This window comes from Hyperolius riggenbachi, chromosome 3 (assembly GCF_040937935.1).
Source record: "Hyperolius riggenbachi isolate aHypRig1 chromosome 3, aHypRig1.pri, whole genome shotgun sequence".
NCBI classification, from domain to species: Eukaryota; Metazoa; Chordata; class Amphibia; order Anura; family Hyperoliidae; genus Hyperolius; species Hyperolius riggenbachi.
This window is the reverse complement of record NC_090648.1, coordinates 40,596,345-40,618,338: the sequence shown is the minus strand read 5'-3', so window position 1 is coordinate 40,618,338 and position 21,994 is coordinate 40,596,345. Positions and strand designations below refer to the sequence as shown.

Sequence of the window (21,994 nt, the reverse complement as noted above, 5' to 3'; positions counted from 1 at the left end):
CATAGAACTCTCAGTAACGAACATTCCGTACAGATCACCTGGCAGAACTAAAGCTGTAAATCGGTGGGGAAAGATGTTACAATGGCAAATACCAACTAAATGAATATTGTAAACAATAACCAATTTTATTAATTGTTATTTTCACTACAGTTCCTCTTTAAAGTGTAACTGTTGGGCATAAAATCTAAAATCAAGTAAGTTAGGATGCTAATCAGGCAATCCAAAAGTTAAAAAAACTTTTCTTGTTGATAAACGATCATTCCCCAGTTTACCTGACTCTTATTTGGTACACACAAAATTTGGTACACAAAAAGGAAGTTGCAGGGCATGCTGGGTTGCCCTTTTTTGCTTCTCTACTTCCCCTCAGACTTAACTAATGCAGCCTGATTGGCTGATGCCTCTTTCCCTCCTGTTTTCCCCTCCCACACCTCTGTCCTCTCTGATTGGCCAATATTTCTCATGCTGAGACAATGCACTTTCTATAGTGAAGGGCAGGCAAATCAGGCAGAGGAGAGTGGGAGGAAATGACATCAGGATTGGCTTAAAAATAGCCACACTTAAAATGGGAAATGCGAAGAAGGATTTTTTAAATATTTTTTACTGTAGAAAAATCACTAAAATCAAAATGTGGACAGTGCAATACATATGTTATGTAAGTAGAGCAAGTATCTATCTACTTATATATGTGTGTTTTTTCTGACATAGTATGGCTGACAGCTCCTCTTAAAGCAAAGCAAAAGTGGGCACAGTAAGAAAAAAAAAAAAAAAAATCATTTAGGACCTTTGGATAGGCACCTACAGTGATAAAATGGTCCATTGCATGCCTCATTTACATTGAGGATTGCTCGCCATCAGAAGCTTGTAATGTAGAGAAACATTCTGGAATGCTGGATAAAAGGAAAGCTTTCATGTTATGTGATATGTCAGTATGAATTTCCACATTAAAAGTTAATGAAGATGCGCTGGTATGATATGCAATGATTGCCAAGATAAGCTGACAATACATGTGACTTTCATGAATACCAATTGAAGATCAAACATTTCCAAAACGTTTTGTATTTTAAAATAATAAAGCTGAAACAACTTTTTTCGGCTTTATTACCCTTCTAATGAGTGTTCGGTTTGGTGTGGTGGATCACCCTGTAACAAAATTTTTAGCCTTATTTCTTCTATCCTATAAGGTCCTGTACCTGTTCTAATGTGCTCTGGATTACTGCAGCCTTTTCCAGTTGCACTGTCTCTGTAATATATCTAATCTTTTGTTTGACAAGCTTTGTCGACCCAGGGAGGAATGGGCTGCCTCTGTTGTAATGAATACAAGTTATGCAGGCCCCTGTAGGCTCTGTGTGCTTTGCTTACTCCTCACTCTCTGCTCTCAGTTTCAGTTTGTCTGTGTGATGCAGTTTGTGAGGCTGAGGGCGGAGGGAGCTGCCCGTCACATGCTGAGAAACTGTGAGAATCCCAGACTGGAGTGCAGATAATTCACTATGTAATAAAAACTTGTAGTATAATGTAACATGAGATATATATATATATATATATATATATATATATATAGAGAGAGAGAGAGAGAGAGAGAGAGAGAGAGAGAGAGAGAGAGAGAGAGAGAGAGAGAGAGAGAGAGAGAGAGAGAGACACACACCACACCACACCACACTTCCTAGTTAGCGGACATGTTTTTTGTTTGTAAATACTGCCTAAAACTAGCGATTAAAAGCCAGGATTGCGACGGGGAGCGGAAAAGAGGGACCCAGGAGATCGCAGTGACTCGATTGGTATGTTTTTTATTGTACAAATCGGACAGCACAGATCCTCTTTAAGGAGTATCTCCCAAATACTCTGTACTGATGTAACTTGCATTTGTCAGGTTAACCTCTTCTTTCCCTGCACCACTTGCGATGTGACTGCAGAATGCTGGTAACTGTTTGTTCAGAATCATTAACATTAATACCCCCCCCCCCCCATCCCTCCAACCCATAAGTGAGAAATGTGATGCTATCACAACAAAGGGATTGAAAACCTTGTAACAGAACAAGTAATTGATAGTGCATTTTACTCCAGGAGAAATGTACTTTTATGTGTATGTATTTTAAGTTTTATAATTTTGGTCAAAATAATTGTTTTTTAAAGAGGAATTTCAGTGAACATTTCAGTGTTGGCAGGTGATGTAGCTGCTGCATGGTTTTTGGCAGTTGGAAACAGCTATTTCCCACAATGCAACAAGGTTCACAGACAGGAAACTGTCAAAAAAAGTACGTACTTTTCTTGGGGGAGGGGTTTCTTGTGGGAGGAGTTTCACCACAATATCAGTCACACAGCGCCCCCTGATGGTCTGTTTGTGAAAAGGAATAGATTTCTCATGTAAAAGGGGGTATCAGCTACTGATTGGGATAAAGTTCAATTTTTGGTCGGAGTTTCTCTTGAAATAAGCAAGCTCTGGGGCCATTATACTAACCCAGGCGTCCTTATCTTGCTGGTCCTGAACCTGGAACGGCTGACTAATGAAGACAGCAGCAAGTGGCCACCCTGGAGGGAACCTGCTTGTCTAAAACAACATTTAATAATGACAGTTTCCTTATTTGTGTCTTTGCAGTCATGAATATCGATATTTTTGTGGTTTTCGGGCACCGGTATAATATTTACCTTCCTTTTTATGTGATAAATTATTTTTTTGCTGCTGTGGATTTGCCTTCTTGCATTAGTTTTCTTGTGATTTATGGAGTCACTTCTCTGCATATTCTCGAGGAAATATATTTGTCGGACTCTCGAGCGATGTAAGGGCTTCATATTTTATTCTGAAATGGAAACAATGCTTATTATACTTCTCGATACACCACCGGGGACATCTCTGAAAGGGAGGTTGTGGGAAATAAACAAGAGAGGAAACATGGGTGGAATAAATAAGAAAAGTGCTGTAAGGACAGAAATGCAGGGGAAAGAAAACAGGAGAGAGAGAGAGAGAGAGAGAGAAGGAAGAACTGGGGAGAGAGATGGAGAAAAGCATTGCCTCAAACATTGCCTGCTGAGCTGAATCCCATTACTGCTTGAGGTACAGAAGACAGTGCTGTCCTATCCCCCCCCCCCCCCCCCCCAGAGAGCAGCAGGTCTCACTCACCCCACTACAAAGCCATGTTGCACAACGAAGACCAAGATGAACCATGTGCCCTGAATGAAGAGGTCAACTCTATGCTCCCTCCAACCCCAGATCCACAGCACCTAACAAGAGCCCAGATAAGACACACCACAGCCAGGGCCGAATTTACAATAAGGCAATGTAGGCACGTGCCTACAGGCGTCTGATTTTGGAAAGGCGGCTCACTCCCCTCCCCAAGTGCCTCCCTCCTGCCTTACTTATGCAGAGTACCATGCAGAGTGTAAATGAGAGGTTACTCACCCTGGTCTTGGCATTCTATTGACCAGATATTGCCTTTAGTTGGGGGCACCTCAAGCTACCTCATACTTGGGGGCACCTCTAGCTACTTAATACTGAGGATAGCTCTTTCTGTCTAATACTAAGGGGGACCTGTAGCTACCCATGGCAGGCAAAGGAAGTAATGGAGAAGTGACAGCTGGGACAGCCAGCACACTCGCGGTGCAGTTTGGCGGGTGTTTGTAGGTTCATGGAGGGCGGAGTCTGAGGTGCCAGGAGATCTGTGCCTATAGGCTCCTGTGGGGTAAATCCGGGCCTGACCACAGCCAAGAGCAAAGAGGACTATGTGGAAAAATGGAGGAGTGAAATAAAACAGTCACAAAAGCTAAACATATAGCAGTCCCTACAGAGAGAATATAAAATGGAAAATTTCCAAAACTGTCAAGACTCTTCAGACAGAGTGCTCCCAAACTGGAAACCGAGACACAGACAGACGTACAAACCCAGGGAGGAGAGACTATGCCAACATCGTGAGCAGAAGACCCTCAGGAATGAGGCTCACTTCCTGCTGCACTGCCCCAAATATACTGCAACCAGGGACACCGTTAAGAATTTGATGGAACTATTTCCAGACCTTCACTCATTAGAGGACGAGAGAAAACTCTACATTCTACTATGAGAAGAGGAATCCGCAGTGACAATCACTGCACAAACATGCCACATCATGCACCAGACTGAGAGGAGGAATCCGCAGTGACAATCGCTGCACACTATGTCACAGCATGCCACAGACTGAGAGGAGGAATCCGCAGTGACAATTGCTGCACACTATGCCACATCATGCACCAGACTGAGAGGAGGAATCCGCAGTGACAATCGCTGCACACTATGTCACAGCATGCCACAGACTGAGAGGAGGAATCCACAGTGACAATTGCTGCACACTATGCCACAGCATGCCACAGACTGAGAGGAGGAATCCGCAGTGACAATCGCTGCACACTACATCACAGCATGCCACAGACTGAGAGGAGGAATCTACAGTGACAATCGCTGCACACTATGTCACAGCATGCCAAAGACTGAGAGGAGGAATCCACAGTGACAATCACTGCACACTATGTTACAGCATGCCACAGACAGAGTAGGAATCCACAGTGACAATAGCTGCACACTATGTCACAGCATGCCAAAGACTGAGAGGAGGAATCTACAGTGACAATCGCTGCACACTATGTCACAGCATGCCACAGACTGAGAGGAGGAATCCACACTGACAATCACTTCTCACTATGTTACAGCATGCCACAGACTGAGAGGAGGAATCCACAGTGACAATAGCTGCACACTATGTCACAGCATGCCACAGACTGAGAGGAGGAGTCCACAGTGACAATCACTGCACACTATGTCACAGCATGCCACAGACTGAGAGGAGGAGTCCACAGTGACAATCACTGCACACTATGTTACAGCATGCCACAGACTGAGAGTAGGAATCCACAGTGACAATAGCTGCACACTATGTCACAGCATGCCAAAGACTGAGAGGAGAAATCCACAGTGACAATCACTGCACACTATTATTATTATTATTTATTGTATTTATAAAGCGCCAACATATTACGCAGCGCTGTGTCACAGCATGCCACAGACTGAGAGGAGGAATCCACAGTGACAATTGCTGCACACTATGTTACAGCATGCAACAGACTGAGAGGAGGAATCCACAGTGACAATCGCTGCACACTATGTCACAGCATGCCACAGACTGAGAGGAGGAATCCACAGTGACAATCGCTGCACACTATGTCACAGCATGTCACAGACTGAGAGGAGGAATCCACAGTGACAATCGCTGCACACTATGTCACGGCCTAGGAAACTGGTATTGTTTAGCAGGAAATAACCTCAGGTTCCTTTTAAACAACCTTTCCAAGACAACTCATTGTGGGAGACTTGGAACCACGAAATCCATATAAAACAATTAGCACATCCAATATAGTAGAGTCTGGCTTTACAACTTTGAGTATGTAAGCCAGTATGTAAAAAATAGTAAGGGGTCTTTGGGCAAGGCTCCCTACTGACCCTGGGTGTCCGTGGAGTTTCCTCTAAGTGGCTGCAGCCCTGAAGCACTTTGAGTCTGCCAGGAGGAAAGTGCAATATGAATGCCATGTGTCTTGTCTTGAGTTTCTATGCAGAGAAATTCCTGAAAAAACTGCCTAGAAAGTGAACACACAAATAATAAGCAAACTAAAGACTACAGAGGAGATGTTACCTTATTTTTGAAAAGTCACTTGATACTCCAGTCACACCGCAGGAAGAGGCAGAGAAACATAAACTCATGCAGTGTAATGAAGACATGAGTATTGATGGAATCTTACCAGAAATGATCAAACGCATCTTCCCAGAAATGCACCCTGCAGAATGGAAACTGTGTATTCTGGTCCTGCATGCTGGTTACTCCCCTGAAACATGGAACTGAGAACTCACAACAGAGTAACCAAGCAGGTCAGGGTGACTTAAAGCCACAAGGAAAGTATAGGGGACTAAAAGAGACCGAAAAGCCCTCCTACTACCGTGTTTCCCCTAAATTAAGACCTCCCCCGAAAATAAGCCCTAGCTAACAAGGGGCTTCGGGAGGGGTGGACGCTATGTGTATGGGGAGGTGTACAGTCTCTTACCGCACCTCCCATGTGGCTGCGTCCCCCTCGGTTTGCATATAATAGCTCTGGTATTTAGCATGCAAGTGCAGAGACCTCCACAAAGGCAGGGGCGTATCTGGGTATCATAGTGCCTATGGCAAACCCTAAAATTATGCCCCCTTTCCTTCTAAGAACAGCACCTCTTCTGAATTTTGTTTATGTTATGGTTGCCTGTGTTTTGGGGCGTGGGATAGTGCTGAAGTTACTTTTTTGGAAATATCATTTCTTATTCCCTTTCTGCTGTGGCGCCCATGGCACAATCCATGCCTGCACCCCTCTAGATACGCCTCTGCACAAGGGGGCATGACCGTGCTCCCCTATGTGACAATCAACATGCACGGGGGACACATCAGCGCGCGCGCACATTGATTATGACAGGGGAGCACGGTCATGAGAGCTCATCTGTTGTCCTTTTAGTTATAACTGACAGTAACTGATATATAACTGACAGCAACTGATACATAACTGACTGTAAGAGACCTACCCTTATGATCTGAACAGTTTGGTGACTAATAAGGCCTCTTTCACACTGTACACTGAAAAACTGATGTGTGTTGATACACAGCAGTGAAAAAGCTGGCTGGGTTCCAGTCCTGTCCTGTCAGTTTTGTATCAGTTTTGTATGTGTTTCTATGGCTGTGTTCACACATGAACGGTGTACATTTCCGGTTAGTCTGGTAAAACTGATAGAAAACTGATGCAAAACTGACAGGAAAGGACTGGACCGGATTTATGTGAGAACCAACCCTCAAGTTAAAATGAAAGAAGTTGTCAGCTCTCTGCCCATCACAAATCCAAATCTACAGAGGCTGTCAAGAGTCCAGATTGAACAAGAAAAAGTCAAAGAATACTTTTATTTGCAGTTGCAGCATCTACCGTATGCCGGTCCAGAGAATGAAGGTTATTTTGAATTTGAATGGAGGCGTCCTATAAAAAAGTCACAGAAGTTTAATAATCAGCGCAGACTATAAACTGGCCTCATGTAAAGACCTAGAAATAGAGTCCGGTTGACACTGGTATACGAACCCAGGAAAAACAGATCATTCAGCACTTTGACCAGGAGACCCTGGAGGAGGAGGCTCTCTTCCTCCTGTACTAGCCCAAATATACAGCAGTGATATCTGTTAGGGGTTACCTGAACCGAGCAGGTATATTTAACTATATCGTTATCTCGTTTGAGATAATTGCACTGCTTTTGGCCCCAGTCAGCAGAACTTGTTGTGCTGTAAATTCTTGGAATGCTTTGATGTCTCTCTACTAGCAGAAAATATAAAAACTGAACGCAAAAGTCCTCTTGTTTGTCTCACACTGACCCCTAGTGGCAAGTGGCCATAAATACACATTCCAGCAGTACTAATTACAAGCAGGAACTGTAACAAATAAGGAATAAAAAATAAATGTGCTAAAATAAATTGGCCTGGATCACTTGCAAGCCTCTAAATAAATTGGCTGCTAAGGGGTTAAATGGAGGCTAGAGAGATGTGTGTCCATGAGTGCGGAGGCTTACCGCTCCACCTGATGACTTTGGTGACGCTCTGTTTCTATTCAACCTTTAACCCGGTCGTACTTCGCTGCGCGCACTAAGTATGTCTCTTCCACCCCCCTTGGAACCGCACTCCCCTCGCGCCTTCATTCCCGGTGCACACACTTTTGTCCAGATTGCAGTACAAGGGGAGTGGATCAGACATACTGCGCATGCGCAGCCGAGTCCATTGGGGTTAAGGCTGGTTTCACAGTGGGACGTTACAGGCGCACATTAGAGCAGCCTGTAACGCACCCCAACTCACAGCAATGATAAATCAATGGGCTGTTCACAGTGCCCACGTTGCGTTACAGTGTAACGCTAGACGTCAAGACAACGTACTGCATGCAGTACTTTATAAGCGGCTAAGCCGCGTTAGACTGCTTGCACATGCTCGGTAATGTTGGGGAGGAGGGGAGAGCGGCCAGGCACATGGCTAATTAATATTCACTGCACTTTGTGACGTGCAGTGTTAACTTCCTGGAGCTGCTGCTCTGTGCGGTGATTGGCTGGCGGGACCACGTGATGCCGCATGCGTCCAAGAGTACGCATCACAACATCACGGACACCAGAGTGAGCTGCACAACGCGGCTCACTCTGACGTCCACATCGAAGAGCACCAGGCGTTGCGTTAGGGGCAGGTTATGCGACCATAACGTCCCCTAAAACACAACGTCTTGGTGTGAAAGTGGCCTTAAGGTTGGCGACTCAGCCAAGTCGTGCCCGCTAACGAGGCCTTTTGCAAGTAAATGGAACATCAGGGGAGTGATTGGGTGGAGCATTAAGCCTCAGCACTGATGCCCACGCATCTCTGTAGCCTCGATTTCAGCATACCCAGCTCCAACACCGTACGCAGCCGGGGTTTACTGATTGATAGGGAATTAAACTTCAGGATTCAAATTTCAGCTGATGTGAAACATTGATTTTTTTCACCTAAGGAATATTGCAAGGATTAAGCACCTCATTCCTTCAGAGGCTAGACTATTGCATTCCCTTCTATGCAGGCCTACCAAACAAGGACCTACACCACCTGCATCTACTACAGAATGCTCCCGCAAGACTCCTATCAAGCCAACCCTGCCATTGCCACATAGCAACAATTCTTTGCTTACCACACTGATTACCCATAAAATGGAGAATCCTCTTCCAAATTGGCATGCTGACATTCAAATCCCTACACGACCCGGGCCCTGAATACCTGAAGGATTTCTTACAACTGCATCACACCTCTTACAACCTCAGATCAAAAGGATCTAATAACTTGACCACTTCCAGAGTTCAGATAAAACCCCTTGGAGCCAGAGCTTTCTGTCATGCTTCCCCTACCCTGTGGAATGCTGCCAAATGTAATCAATACAGCTCCAACCCTGGACATGTTTAACCTCCCTGTCGGTCTATTAAAACCGCCAGGGGGCAGCGCAGCACTTACATTTTTTTTTTAAATCATGTAGCTAGCCTAGCGCTAGCTACATGATAGCCGCTGTGCAGCGGCATCCCCCACCCCCTCCGATCGCCTCCGGCGACTAGCGCAAACAGGAAATCACGTTCAAAACGGGATTTGCTGTTTGGCTTCCCTCGTCGCCATGGCGACAATCGTCATCGACGTCATCACGTCATCGGGAGTCCCGATCCACCCCTCAGTGCTGCCTGGCGCAGATAGGCCAGGCTGCGCAATGGGTCCTGGGGGGGCGGCGCGGCGCATCGGGTAGAGGCGAATCGGCGCGGAGCGTCGGCGATCGGGAAGTACACGCAGCTAGCAAAGTGCTAGCTGTGTATACCAAAAAAAAATTATGCAAATCGGCCCAGCAGGGCCTGAGAAATCCTCCTGCGCGGCATAGCCCGACCTGAGGTCGTGCTTACTGCCAGGGAGGTTAAATCAAATCTGAAAAGCCACCTGTTTGTTTAGTCTGGCATAGGGATGATCAATAAGATGCAAATTCTTCCAAAATTATGCAGTTTTCTGCAAATATATGCAGTTTGACAATGGACCAATCAATTTGAACCCAGGTGTAAATTGATTGGTCCATTTTCAATAAAAATGTGCATCATTTTGCATATCTGTGATCATCCCTAGTCTGGCATTTATGATCACATAACTTTTTCCCCTGTACACATCACTATGTACTGATCTCAGACAAGCTTATGCGCTTTGGGGCGCACAGGAGAGAAAAGAACTTTACAAATGTGTAGTTGTTGTTGTACCTATTCGGCTTGGGTGTACTTTAAAGTCACTTCAACCTAGATTAAAGCTTTGTAGAGGGAGAGGTAGCGACAGTGACAACTGCTGCACATTATGTCACAGCATGGCACAGGCTGAGAGGAGCGCAGATGAACACTAATCTGATAATATCCACAGTCTGCTTACCCATTATACCTCTGTCCCTCCCTCGCAGCCCAGGACGCCACCCTTCCATATCCTCCCATCTATCTCTTGCTTTGCCAATGCCACTATGTATCTCGGCCCTGACAATAAAGGTCATTCTGAAATTGAATTTGATGGAAAGGGAGGTGCTGGAGAGAGAGATGAGGGGAGAAGGAAGGGAGAGAGACAGAGAGATCAGGCGGGAGAAAATAAAGAAACACAAAGGATGGCAGGTGCTCAGTCCCAGGCCATCGAGGCGTAGCTGTGGGTGGGCAACGAGGGACATATGCCCCGGGCGCATCACTGTGAGGATGCTCAGCACATTTGCTGCATCCCCATGTATGTAAGAGGAGGTTTGCTGGCTGCCTGAAGTGTCCCTGCTTCTCACCCTCCCTCTGCAGAGGAGTGCAGACGTATTAATAGCAGCAGAAATAGCAGGGCACATCTGGCTGTCTAAAGGGGGGGCGGGGCACATATGGCTAACTTTGGGCGGGACATCTGGCTATCTAAAAGGTGGCACATTTGGCTATCGAAAAGGGGCACCTCAAACTATCTGAATGTGGGAAGGGGGCACATTTGGCTATCTAAATGTGGGAAGGGGGCACGTATGGCTATACATATACAGCATTTGTACATTGGACTCCACCCATAACATGACCATATTTTGTTCCGTGGCCACGCCCCTTTTTGTCCAGAAGTGGGTAGGGGGGGGGCACAAAAACTGTCTGTCCCCGGGTGTTGAAAACCCGATTTACACCTCTGGATCGAAAGACCATAAGGTAGCCACAGTTCTAGCGATGATGGGCAGATTTGACCAAGAGACAAATCTCTCTCTTATCGACTCTGATAAGAGAGAGATCTGTCAGTTGCCTATACACCGCAGGCCGATTCTCAATCAATTCCCAGCTGAGATCGATCGGGGATCGGCCTTGTGATGCAGTATCCACCACCTCGACCGGCCGACCCTGTCCCCCCTAATGTCCAGTGTGCTCCCCCCCCCCCCCCCCCCGGTGCCCACTACAGTATACATTACCTGTCCTTGTTCACTGCTTGTACAGGGCCCCTTTAGCCATCCATACATGTGCCGCAGGTGGTTGTGGGAATGCACGTGAGCATGTGTGTGACATCAGATACATGCAGCCACGTTACTCCGGCAACCACATGGGGCAAGTTCACCAGAAAATACACGTATTGCGGAAGCGTTTCGCCAGAAAATAATCGTAATGCAGCAGCGTTTCACCACAAAATAATCGTAATGCGGCAGTGCTTCACCAGAAATTACACTTATTGCGCCACCCTATCACCAGGAAATACACGTAAACACGGCAGCATTTCACCAGAAAATATGTAATGCGGGCAGCATTTCACCAGAAAATACACGTAATGTGGGCAGAGAAGGCACAGAGGGACACAGCGGCAGATGCCTGCAACTTACGCTAAGCAGATGCAGCAGAAGCAAGTAATAGAACAATGGGGCCCCGGGGCAAAATAAACCTGGGGGGCGCACCCAATAGATACCCTGGAACAAAAATCGGCATTAAGGGACCTTTTTGCAGCTGGTATAGTCAGGGTGTGAAGCCCCAATCGGTCAGAGCTCCACATTCTGGCTACCCCAACCTGCATGGGGGACAAGGGGTTAAAAAGTTTCAGGAGGGGGGACCCCACATAATTAAAAAAATAAAAAAAATTCCCACACTGTAAACATAAAAAAAAAATTATGAAAATAGGAAAAAATGCCAGGGAACTTCATACAGCCATATTGCGGCAGTATAGCGATCCCTGGCCAAAGCGCTGCGGCTGCGTATGGACCCCCTGGAAACCCCGTCAGGAAATGTATTGCTCTTTCTTTTGATACATGTAAAATTACACTACCGTTAGGTTTGCTACTAAAAGTGACATTTACCGCAATTAAAAGTATACTTTTTTCCTTCGAAACTTTAAAATCCATTTTCTCAAAAACTATAAGGTTTTCTTTTTGAAAAATAGTTTTTTCCTCTTATTCCCAATGATCTCCTTAACATATCCTGCAAATTTAGCGTTTCTGGCATTTAAGGTGGATTTGCTATTAACCGTTAAAGTCGGCGGGTTTTTAAATGTGTATTTTTTTTCCTTTGAAACTTTAAAATCGATTTTCTCAAAAACTAGAAGGTCTTTTTAATGTTTTTTCCTCTTGTAGCCACTGGGGGCCCCTACAAGCTCTGGGGCCCTGGGGCAATTGCCCCCTTTGCCTCTATGGTAGCGCCAGCCCTGCATGGGGCAGAACTTAGTCTGGGAGTGGGGCTTCATTCAGGGGCAGAGCTTAATCCAGCAACATGGCACCCCCAGGACCAATGGCACTCCAGGCAATGGCCTGTACTGCCTATGCCTAAAAGCGCCCCTGGTTCTACTCAGCAGGAGATAACCAGAAGACAATGCACCAGAGATAATGACCAGTCTCTACCAGGACTTTACAGAAAATAATCTAATTACAGAAAATCTAACAGAAAATCTAACAGAAATGTGTATTGGTGTGTACTAGGAATAATACACACAATTAGATTTTCTGGCAGATTTACTGCCAGATTGATTATTTCCAACATGTCTCATCTGATTTCCAATCGATTTTCCATAGCAGGGAATGGAAAATTGAAAACATTGACCGGAAATCAGACCGGACATGTTAGAAATAATGTATCTGGCAGGAAATCTGCCAGAAAGTCTCATTGTGTGTATTAGGCATTAGTGAATAGCAGTTGCTCCATCCAACTGCCAATAAAGTGTACGGTGAACAGGGAGGCTGGCCGGCATCTTTGTATAAATCTTTTTCAGGGAGTGTCTTTATAAAGAATAAAAGCCTTGCTGAGAATCCCCCATGAAGAGATGGACTAGCCCAAAACCTGTCGGTAATGTTAGATTTCTGCTACCTACTGTAAGTGACAGAAATAAAATATATCAGCTTCCATGTCCCTCTCAGGTTAGGCGTGTTTTAGTATGTTTGTGTTGTGTGTTCTGGTCACCTCTGCCCGAGTGTCTCTGTGTAACGTGTCCTCCCTGCTCTGTCCTCTCCTGCAGGTACCTGGGTGACGTTTGGCTCTCAGATCACGGATGAGGTAAGGGTGACAGAAGGACACAAGTGGTGGCGGCGGGTTCAGGTTGTCAGGGCGATGTACGGCAGCAGGGATGGGACATATGGTGTGACCCCGGAGACTTGTAATCCTGGCCATTTGTCTTCCACCAGATGGCGGAAAACCTCATGACGGTCGCCTACGAACATGGAATCAACCTGTTCGATACTGCGGAGGTGTATGCTGCGGGGAGGTAAGGGGTGAGGCTGGGGCCAATCGCCTGTAACATATTCATTAGCTATTGTATTAACCTTGAAGGGAAAGGACTGGAATTGTTAAGAATCTTTCTGTTAGGTGGCAACATTTTGCATTCCCTAGCTTGGGTCATATCAGAATAAAGTGAGGATAGCTGAAAAAAAGTTAATGAATTAGAGTTTGTGCTACTGCCAGTTGCCCACAAATAAAGGGCAACTGTAGTGAGAGGGATATGGAGGCTGCCATATTTATTTCCTTTTAAGCAATATCAGTTGCCTGGTTGTCCTGCGGATCCTCTGCCTCTAATACTTTGAACCACGGCCCCTGAACAAGCATGCAGCAGATCAGGTGTTTCTGACAATATTGTCATATCTGACAAGATTGGCTTTAAGCTTGTTTCTAGTGTTATTCAGACACTACTGCAGCCAAAGAGACCAGCAGGATAGACAGGCAACTGGTATTGTTTAAAAGGAAATAAATATGGCAGCATATCCCTCTCACCTGTGGTTCCTTGTAACTTGGATAAAAAATTAGACTTATTTACCTGGGTTTTCTTGAAGCCCCCCCCCCCCCCCCCCCCCCCCCCTTCATAGTATTTGAGGCCTCTCAGTGTCTTTGTTGTCCCTTCCGTTGTGCCGCTGTCCCCCTTTAGAAAATTCTCTGACCTGGCTTGGTTGTGGGCTACTGTGCATGCCATGTCCCATCAAACACTGCACATGCAGCGCAGGAGACTTGGGCGCAGCCGGCGCCACCATAGGCCGTAATAGGAATTACAGCTATAGCGACGCTCAGTGAGTAACTTCGGCGCTGTCAGAAGACGGAGCTGAAGTTACATTTAAAACACTGTAATTCAGCCGCCAGCAATAGCTGGAAGCCAAATTATATCATTCCCCACCATCCACGTGGACCTGGAGGGGGAATAGTATTTAACACCCCCAGGAACTTGTACAGCAGCAGGATAAGCCATACTACTGTATGCTGCGCCCAAGTCTCCCGGCAGCGAATCCTCTCGGGGCGCTGTCCCATCCACATGCCTCCATCAAATGCACTACTATCATCAGGAGCGTTCTGCACATGCGTGGCTTGCAAAAGAATATACTGTGCATACGCAGAAAGGTATCGGTGGTGGGAAAGAGTCATGCAGATGGGACCGTGCAGGAGCAGTAGCTCCCGAACCAAGCTAGGTCAGAAATTATTTTTGAGTGAGACATCAGCACAATGAAGAGGACCACAAAGATCCTGAAAGGCCTCAAAGACTATGGGGGGGGGGGAGGGGAGGCTGGAAGAAGCCCCAGGTAAGTAAAAGTGGTCTATTTTTGTCCCAGGTCAGATGTGCTTTAATAACTAAGGTTTTAATTTATACTTACCTCAATGTTCTAGAAGCTCTTCAGATCCCATTATATAAACCAGCGGCTCTGGTTGTCCATCTGGCTGCTGCTGGAGATATACAGGAATGATTAGCATGTTCCACCCGTTGTCATGAAATAATGTATCATGAAGGGTGTTTCTCACTCAGCCAAGAATTGTGCTGCTTTCAGAATGTAAATTGGTGCAGCAGATAGATTGAGCACCGGCGATTGGCTTCTCACTTGGGTGCTGCACCTCACTTTGGAATACTGTTCTCGGCTTTGATGCTGGGCACTCAGCTAATTGCCTTTGGGGGTTAGTTTGGGTGCCAGGTTGGGCGTTCAGCTCTACCAGCTGTCCAACTCCAGTCCTGGAGGACCATATCCAGGCCAGTGTTTAGGTTGGACTGAGAAATAGAGAAATGTGTTCTACTAGATGAACAAAACCTTTCCTGAGTCACTCCTATAAACTAACATGAACTGTGCCAAAAATGTGTGAGGACCTCGGCCCTTGAGGAACTTGGAGTTGGTCAATCCTGAGCTATAGTCCAGCAAAGTGCCATGGGGGTAATTTGGGCGCTGGGTTATTGGCTGCAGCGCTGATTGTATATCTATAGCATAGTGAGTGCCAGGTCTCCATGCCCAGCACTAAAATCACCGGCTTTGTTCTCAGTGGCGTGTATTGTTTCTGTGGGGAGGGGAGGAGAGACAACGGCGTGGCGGAGAGACAACGGGGTGACGGGGTAGGAAAGGGAACAGGCTAGTAGGGGCAGATAGGAGACAAAAGACCAATTCTCCCTGGCAATTGAGAGAATTTCTTTTGGTCTACCATGAACCAATGAGAATCCTCCCTGGTGCTGAGGATTCCCACTGGTCTTTTGCAGCCCAGTGGAGCTTCGGCCGGCCACCAGGCTGTGTACAGGGCCCGAGCGGTGGCGATTGGTGGTGGGGCACATATTACATCAAAGCAGTGATCGAAGTGGGCAAAGCAGACGCAGCGATTAGCGTAGTGAGAACGGACACTCTCCATTCTTGTAGACTGTCATTGCATACATTTTCCGGTCCAGTCCTGGAAAATGTGCAAAGTTAGGACTTTGCGTCCCCTTTAGCGCAATCGGTTTTTGTTAACAAGTGGAGGCGGATACTATTTTTAACTTTAGGAACTTTTTCCTGCACTAAGCAGAGCTTAAAAAAAGCCCTGAACGGATACGTTTTTAAACAAGAGTGAACTGGCCTCATCACTCTACAGACTTACTGTACTTATTTTAAGTATACCAGAGCCGAAATCCTAAGGAGAAACGGGAGAGCCGGCATGTATGGGGAGCTATCCTGATGGCCAACTATTCCCCCATTCTCCCGTGTCCCCCTCCTTTCTTATCTCAAGCCCCCCAGCCGCCTCTTCCAGGTTGCTGGTTGCTAGAGTTAGGCTTCACTGTGCAGGCGCTAGCTTGGCTTGGGCGCATCCCTCAGCACGCGACTTAGGCCGGTAGCCCTCTGCGCATGACGTAATCTTGGCGTCATGCGCACAGCGCTCCCGGGCTAGCACCTGCACACTGAAGCCCAACTCTGGTGACCCGGAAGAGGCTGCCAGGGGGCTTTAGATAAGAAAGGAGGGGAACACCGGAGAATGTAGGGAGCGGTGGCCATCAGGACAGTTCCCCATACATGCCTGCTCCCCCCGTTTCCCCTAAAGGTTTTGGCTCTGGTATCCTTTAAAGGATACCCGAAGTGACATGTGACATGATGAGATAGACATGTGTATGTACAGTGCCAAGCACACAAATAACTATGCTGTGTTCCTTTTTTTCTTTCTCCACCTGAAAGAGTTAAATATCAGGTATGTAAGTGGCTGACTCAGTCCTGACTCAGACCGGAAGTGACTACAGTGTGACTCTCACTGATAAGAAATTCCAACTATAAAACACTTTCCTAGCAGAAAATGGCTTCTGAGGGCAAGAAAGAGATAAAAAGGGGGATTTCTTGTCAGTGAGGGTCACACTGTAGTCACTTCCTGTCTGAGTCAGGACTGAATCAGCCACTTACATACCTGATATTTAACTCTTTCAGGTGGAGAAAGAAGAAGAGGAACACAGCATAGTTATTTGTGTGCTAGGGACTGTACATACCCATGTCTATCTCATCATGTCACACGTCACTTTGGGTATCCTTTAAGAAGGTACCTTAACCTACTACACCAGTGATCTGAAAACTTGGCTCTTCAGCTGTTAAGGAAGTACAAGTCCCACAATGCTTTGCAGGAGTCTGACAGCCACAGTCAGGATTCATTAAGGCAAATGCATTGTGGGACTTGTAGTTCCTTAACAGCTGGGGAGCCAAGTTTGCAGATCACTGTACACCATAAGGGACTCCTGGTGTCTCTCTGTGTTTTTATTTCTATCTCCTCTGGAAGGTTCCTGCCACCCCCAGAACCCAACCTTTCACTATGGGCTTTGGGCATTTTGAATCCCAGTTCAGGGGTACTTTAAGGTACTAGAGAATCCATCTCGTTTAGGCTCCTGGTGTAATTACTTAGAGTCTAGTGACATTCTCGGCACTGGATGAAAGCCAAGCTCAGATCACTTCCAGTTCTTGCAAATATTGAGCAGAGAACGTCCATCTCAAGTCCATCAAACTAACAGATCCGCACCCCGCCCCCTAGTGTAAGTGATTAAATCCTGTCTGCCGGCCCGCGTCGCCTCTCAATAGCTAGAGTAGAGTTTTGTGTGCAGTCAGCTCCCCGCGCTCAGGAAAGTATTGAACCTGCGGTTACTCACTGTAATTGACTTACACGGGATTAGCAATCCGCTTCTATTCCTGTAGCCTGTGATGTCATGAATAAACTCAGGTCAGACCAGAGGTAGAGGGAATAGATCTTCCGGCACGTCGTCAAGCCAATTCCCAGCTATTGTGTGTTCAGAATAATACAATCAATCGAGTTACGCTCCCTGCCCAGATCTGCTTACAAAGTATATTGCTGGGGACCGGGGAGGATGTGGTGTATATTTTGCAGCAAGAATTAACCCCAATATCTGGACATAATTGTCCAGTTATTGTGCAGTCACAGTTGCTATATTAGGGGGAGGAATTGTGTTGCGTGACGCTGATTAGTGGGGGTGAGAAAGGGTGGAAGAGAGGAAAGGAGTTGCAAAATGTTACCACCTGACATTAGACAGTTTTTAGCACATCCCGGCCAGGGGCGGCCCTTCCATGAAGCGGACTGAATCACATGGTTCAGGGCAGCAGACTGTAGGGGGCAGCATCAGCTCTACACTCAGCTGATCTCTTTCAGTCTCTCCCTCTGCTCTGCTGCTTCTGTCTGACTTGGGGAGCACAGAGCTTGCCTGCTGTGAGTCCTCATAAGCAGCGGGAAGTCTAGAACCTGCACTGATCCCAGCTAGGAGAACTGTAGTCATGTTGGCCTGTTGAGTTATAAAGAGTGGCTCATGCTTAGTTAACCCTTTAGCAGCCAAAAAGGGCCACAGGGCCAAATTTTTTCTGCCGCTGGGGAAGTGTGCCCTCCCCAGCCTGGCAGGCTCGGCATGGTATGTGGCGGCAGGGTAGAGCGGCGGCAGAGAACTCTCATACATACCTGTCCAGGCGGCTGGATCGTCTTCTTCCTCCACCATGGCGGAAGTCCTGACAGAGCCGGGACAAGGTCCTCCAGCACCCAAGGCTGAGACACCAAAGTGAGCCCCTCAATCCTTCCCACCCCAGCCATCACACACTGATTGCTATTAGACTAAGAGGCAGCCCAGGGCCCCCAACACCTTAATCTCTAGTTATCTGGCTTGCAGTCACTGTCATGTATCCCCTTTTCTTATTTCTTTCTGATTCAAACACAATAGGGAATGATAGCTGAGTGAGTTGTGTGCCCCCTCCTACACTGCGCCCCGAGGCTGGAGCCTCTCTTGCCTCTGCTTCCGCCCGGCCCCGAGTCCTGACATGTCTTCTCGGTTCCGCATTACATGATATGACATGTAATTGGTGTTTAGGAGACCATGTCAGCATTACAGCGCAACCTGGTGGTGGAAGAGGGCGATGGAAGAGTCTCTTCCATCCCTTCCATCACCCCTTTTCCACCCCCGGGTGGCGCTGTAATGCTCAAAAGGTCTCCTGGATCCTGATTACATGCCATATCATGTGATCAGGACCTGCCGGAAGTTCAGAGACGCTGGTGGAGGAAGAGAAGGAGTCGTCCAGAACAGGTATATATGACTTCTTACTGCCACACACTCTGGACTAGGCAACCAACAGAGGCTCCCCGCGCACTAGCAGCTTTCAAGCAAAGCATTTTGTTTGAAGGTGCTGTTGGGGGGGGGGGGGGGTAGAGTTTGGAAATGTTGATTTTAAATACGGATCCTGCTCTTTTTCTAAGTGTGTTGTTTGGGCTTCCTTTACAGGGCAGAGAGGACTCTGGGAAATATCCTTAAGAAAAAGGAATGGCGGTAAGATTCCAATCCCTTGCACATAACCAGTGTAATTATATTTGTCATGCTAATCCATGTACCCTCCACATTATCTGCTATCAATGCTTCTCTCTTCTTCTTTTCACTCTGAAGGCGCTCCAGTTATGTGGTGACAACCAAAATCTACTGGGGAGGACAGTAAGTATCTATGCCTAGAAGTAACAAGTGGGGAAACGGCCACAAGGGGGCAAGACAGCTAATTTGAGTGCAGTGCAGCAGGCCAGGATTTGGGCGCCACCACAGGCTGTAAAGTGAATTACGGCTGTAGCCGTGTTCCCTGACTGATTTGAGCGCCGGAAATGGCCGGAGCCAAAATTACATTAAAATTACTGGCCACCGGAAATCGCCAAAGCCTGAATTACACGTGGATATAGATAATTAAAAAGAACCTGAACCGAGAAAAAATATTTAAAGGGATACTTAAACCTTTAATAAAAATCAGATTTAATCACCTGGGGATCCTACCAGCCCCCTGCAGCCGTCCCGTGCCCTCGCAGTCACTCACGGAGCCTCTAGTCCCCCGCCGGCAGCTAGTTCCGTTTTCGGCCGACAGGCTCACTGCAGCTGCACAGGCCTGGCCATGCGTCTTCTAAGCGTTCCCGTCTGCAGCAGCAACTATTGCGGACGGAAATGAGAAGAAGGCTACGCGTGACCAGGCCTGTCGGCAAAACAAAACTAGCTGGCGGCGGGGGAACGGAGGATCCGCGAGTGACTGCGAGGGCACAGGGGGGCTGCAGGGGGCTGATGCAAGCCCCAGGTGAGTAAAACTTACTTTTTATGCCAGGCTTAGGTATCCCTTTAAAACAAACACATGAAGTACCTGCAAATGAATATTACATACTTACCTCACCGACAGTTCCTCTCAGAAGATCACCATCTTCTAACAATGATTCCTTCCATTCCTGACAATACATCAAGCTGTATTGTGGTGCATTGTAGAAGTGCACTACAGGACACATTTATGTGAGTTACGCACCACTGCACCATCCTGCCTATCAGACATCAGTCAGTGCTGCACCATAGTGCCACGCCTGCCTTATCTGTGTGAAAGGTCTCTAAGAGCCCTCCTACTCTTTCCAGTTTTTTTTTCCTTTTAACAGCAAAGTGGGCTCCCCTTCCCTTCAAAGCCTTTCCTATATTCACCAGGACCTCTGAAATTTCTGGCAATGATGCCATGCTGGGTGTGGGTCTTGGTTGATTGCTTGAGGTGGACCACCACATCATTGCATCAGCCCGACCTCCAACGATGGCATCTGGAATAGGTGGGACACTCGTTACTCGCCCTACCCCTTGCCACAATGTATCAAGTGCCAGGGATATTACCGACACTCCAATTATCGTCTTCAGCCCAAATTGAGCAGTCTCTGAATCGAACAGCCCCCTCACAAGTTGTACCCATAGAGCTAAATACAGAGCTATATCCAATTTATTATCTTGTGCTGATGAAGGCCAATACAGCCCCAATCATCTATCTGCAAGCTGAACAATCTGGTCTCTTACAGTTGGGATTTTTTTTTCAGGAAAACAAAACTATAACCCAATTTTTATTTCTCTCCTCATCCACCTATTGTCATCCCTCAAGAGCCGAGACTGAAAGGGGTCTGTCCCGGAAACATATCATTGAAGGTGAGAGACCTGAGCTTTATTATATAAATGCTGATTAAGTGAATGATGGCCTAACAGGGGTATTCATTTATTTATTTTGTTGCAAAAGTTGTGTTCTCAAGAATATGAAGTGACTGTCAGTAAGGTATAGGTGCCCCCAGTATAGGTAGCCTGTTAAAGGTGTTCTCAGTATAGGTAGCAAGGTATATGTGTCCCCAGTATAGGTAGCCTGGTATTTGTGCCCCCAGTATGGGTAGCCTGGTATAGGTGCCCTCAGTATAGTTAGCCTGGTATAGGTGCCCCTGTATAGGTAGCCAGGTATAGGTGCCCCCAGTACAGGTAGCCTGGTATTTGTGCCACAGTATAGTTAGCCTGGTATAGGTGCCTCTGTATAGTAGCCTGTTAAAGGTGTTCTCAGTATAGGTAGCAAGGTATATGTGTCCCCAGTATAGGTAGCCTGGTATTTGTGCCCCCAGTACAGGTAGCCTGGTATAGGTGCCCCTGTATAGGTAGCCAGGTATAGGTGCCCCCAGTACAGGTAGTCTGGTATTTATGCCCCCAGTATGGGTAGCCTGGTATAGGTGTCCCCAGTATAGGTAGCCTGGTATTTGTGCCCCCAGTATGGGTAGCCTGGTATAGGTGCCCCCAGTATAGGTAGCCTGGTATAGGTGCCCCTGTATAGGTAGCCAGGTATAGGTGCCCCCAGTACAGGTAGCCTAGGATTTGTGCCACAGTATAGTTAGCCTGGTATAGGTGCCCCTGTATAAGTAGCCAGGTATAGGTGCCCCCAGTACAGGTAGTCTGGTATTTATGCCCCCAGTATGGGTAGCCTGGTATAGGTGTCCCCAGTATAGGTAGCCTGGTATTTGTGCCCCCAGTATGGGTAGCCTGGTATAGGTGCCCCCAGTATAGGTAGCCTGGTATAGGTGCCCCTTTATAGGTAGCCAGGTATAGGTGCCCCCAGTATAGCTAGCCTGGTATAGGTGCCCCTTTATAGGTAGCCAGGTATAGGTGCCCCTTTATAGGTAGCCAGGTATAGGTGCCCCCAGTATAGATAGTCTGGTATTTGTGCCCCAGTATAGTTAGCCTGTTATAGGTGCCCCTGTATAGGAAACCAGGTATAGGTGCCCCCAGTATAGGTAGCCTGGTATAGGTTCCCCCAGTATAGGTAGCCAAGTATAGGTCACTCCAGTATAGGTAGCCTGATAGAGCAGAATAGGTGGTGCCCCAGTATAGGTAGACATACTCTGTACTCACCATCCTCCACTTCAGCTCTGCCTTCTGTCCTTGGTGGTGTCTGGGGCTCTTCCAGCAACGGA

At 47.0% G+C, this 21,994-nt stretch overlaps 1 protein-coding gene across 5 annotated transcripts in view; it reads left to right on the top strand.

The window, feature by feature from the left end:
- KCNAB3 (potassium voltage-gated channel subfamily A regulatory beta subunit 3) overlaps positions 1 to 21,994 on the top strand; it is a 169,639-nt gene that overhangs the window by 95,074 nt on the left and 52,571 nt on the right. For 4 of the 5 annotated variants that reach the window (XM_068274011.1, XM_068274012.1, XM_068274015.1 and 1 more), the window contains exons 3-7: positions 13,011 to 13,048; positions 13,177 to 13,256; positions 19,005 to 19,049; positions 19,164 to 19,208; positions 20,641 to 20,696. In XM_068274011.1, the coding sequence (XP_068130112.1) occupies positions 13,011 to 13,048; positions 13,177 to 13,256; positions 19,005 to 19,049; positions 19,164 to 19,208; positions 20,641 to 20,696 (264 nt within the window). The remainder of the gene's footprint in view (positions 1 to 13,010; positions 13,049 to 13,176; positions 13,257 to 19,004; positions 19,050 to 19,163; positions 19,209 to 20,640; positions 20,697 to 21,994) is intronic. The other variant, XM_068274013.1, reaches the window with a different exon arrangement.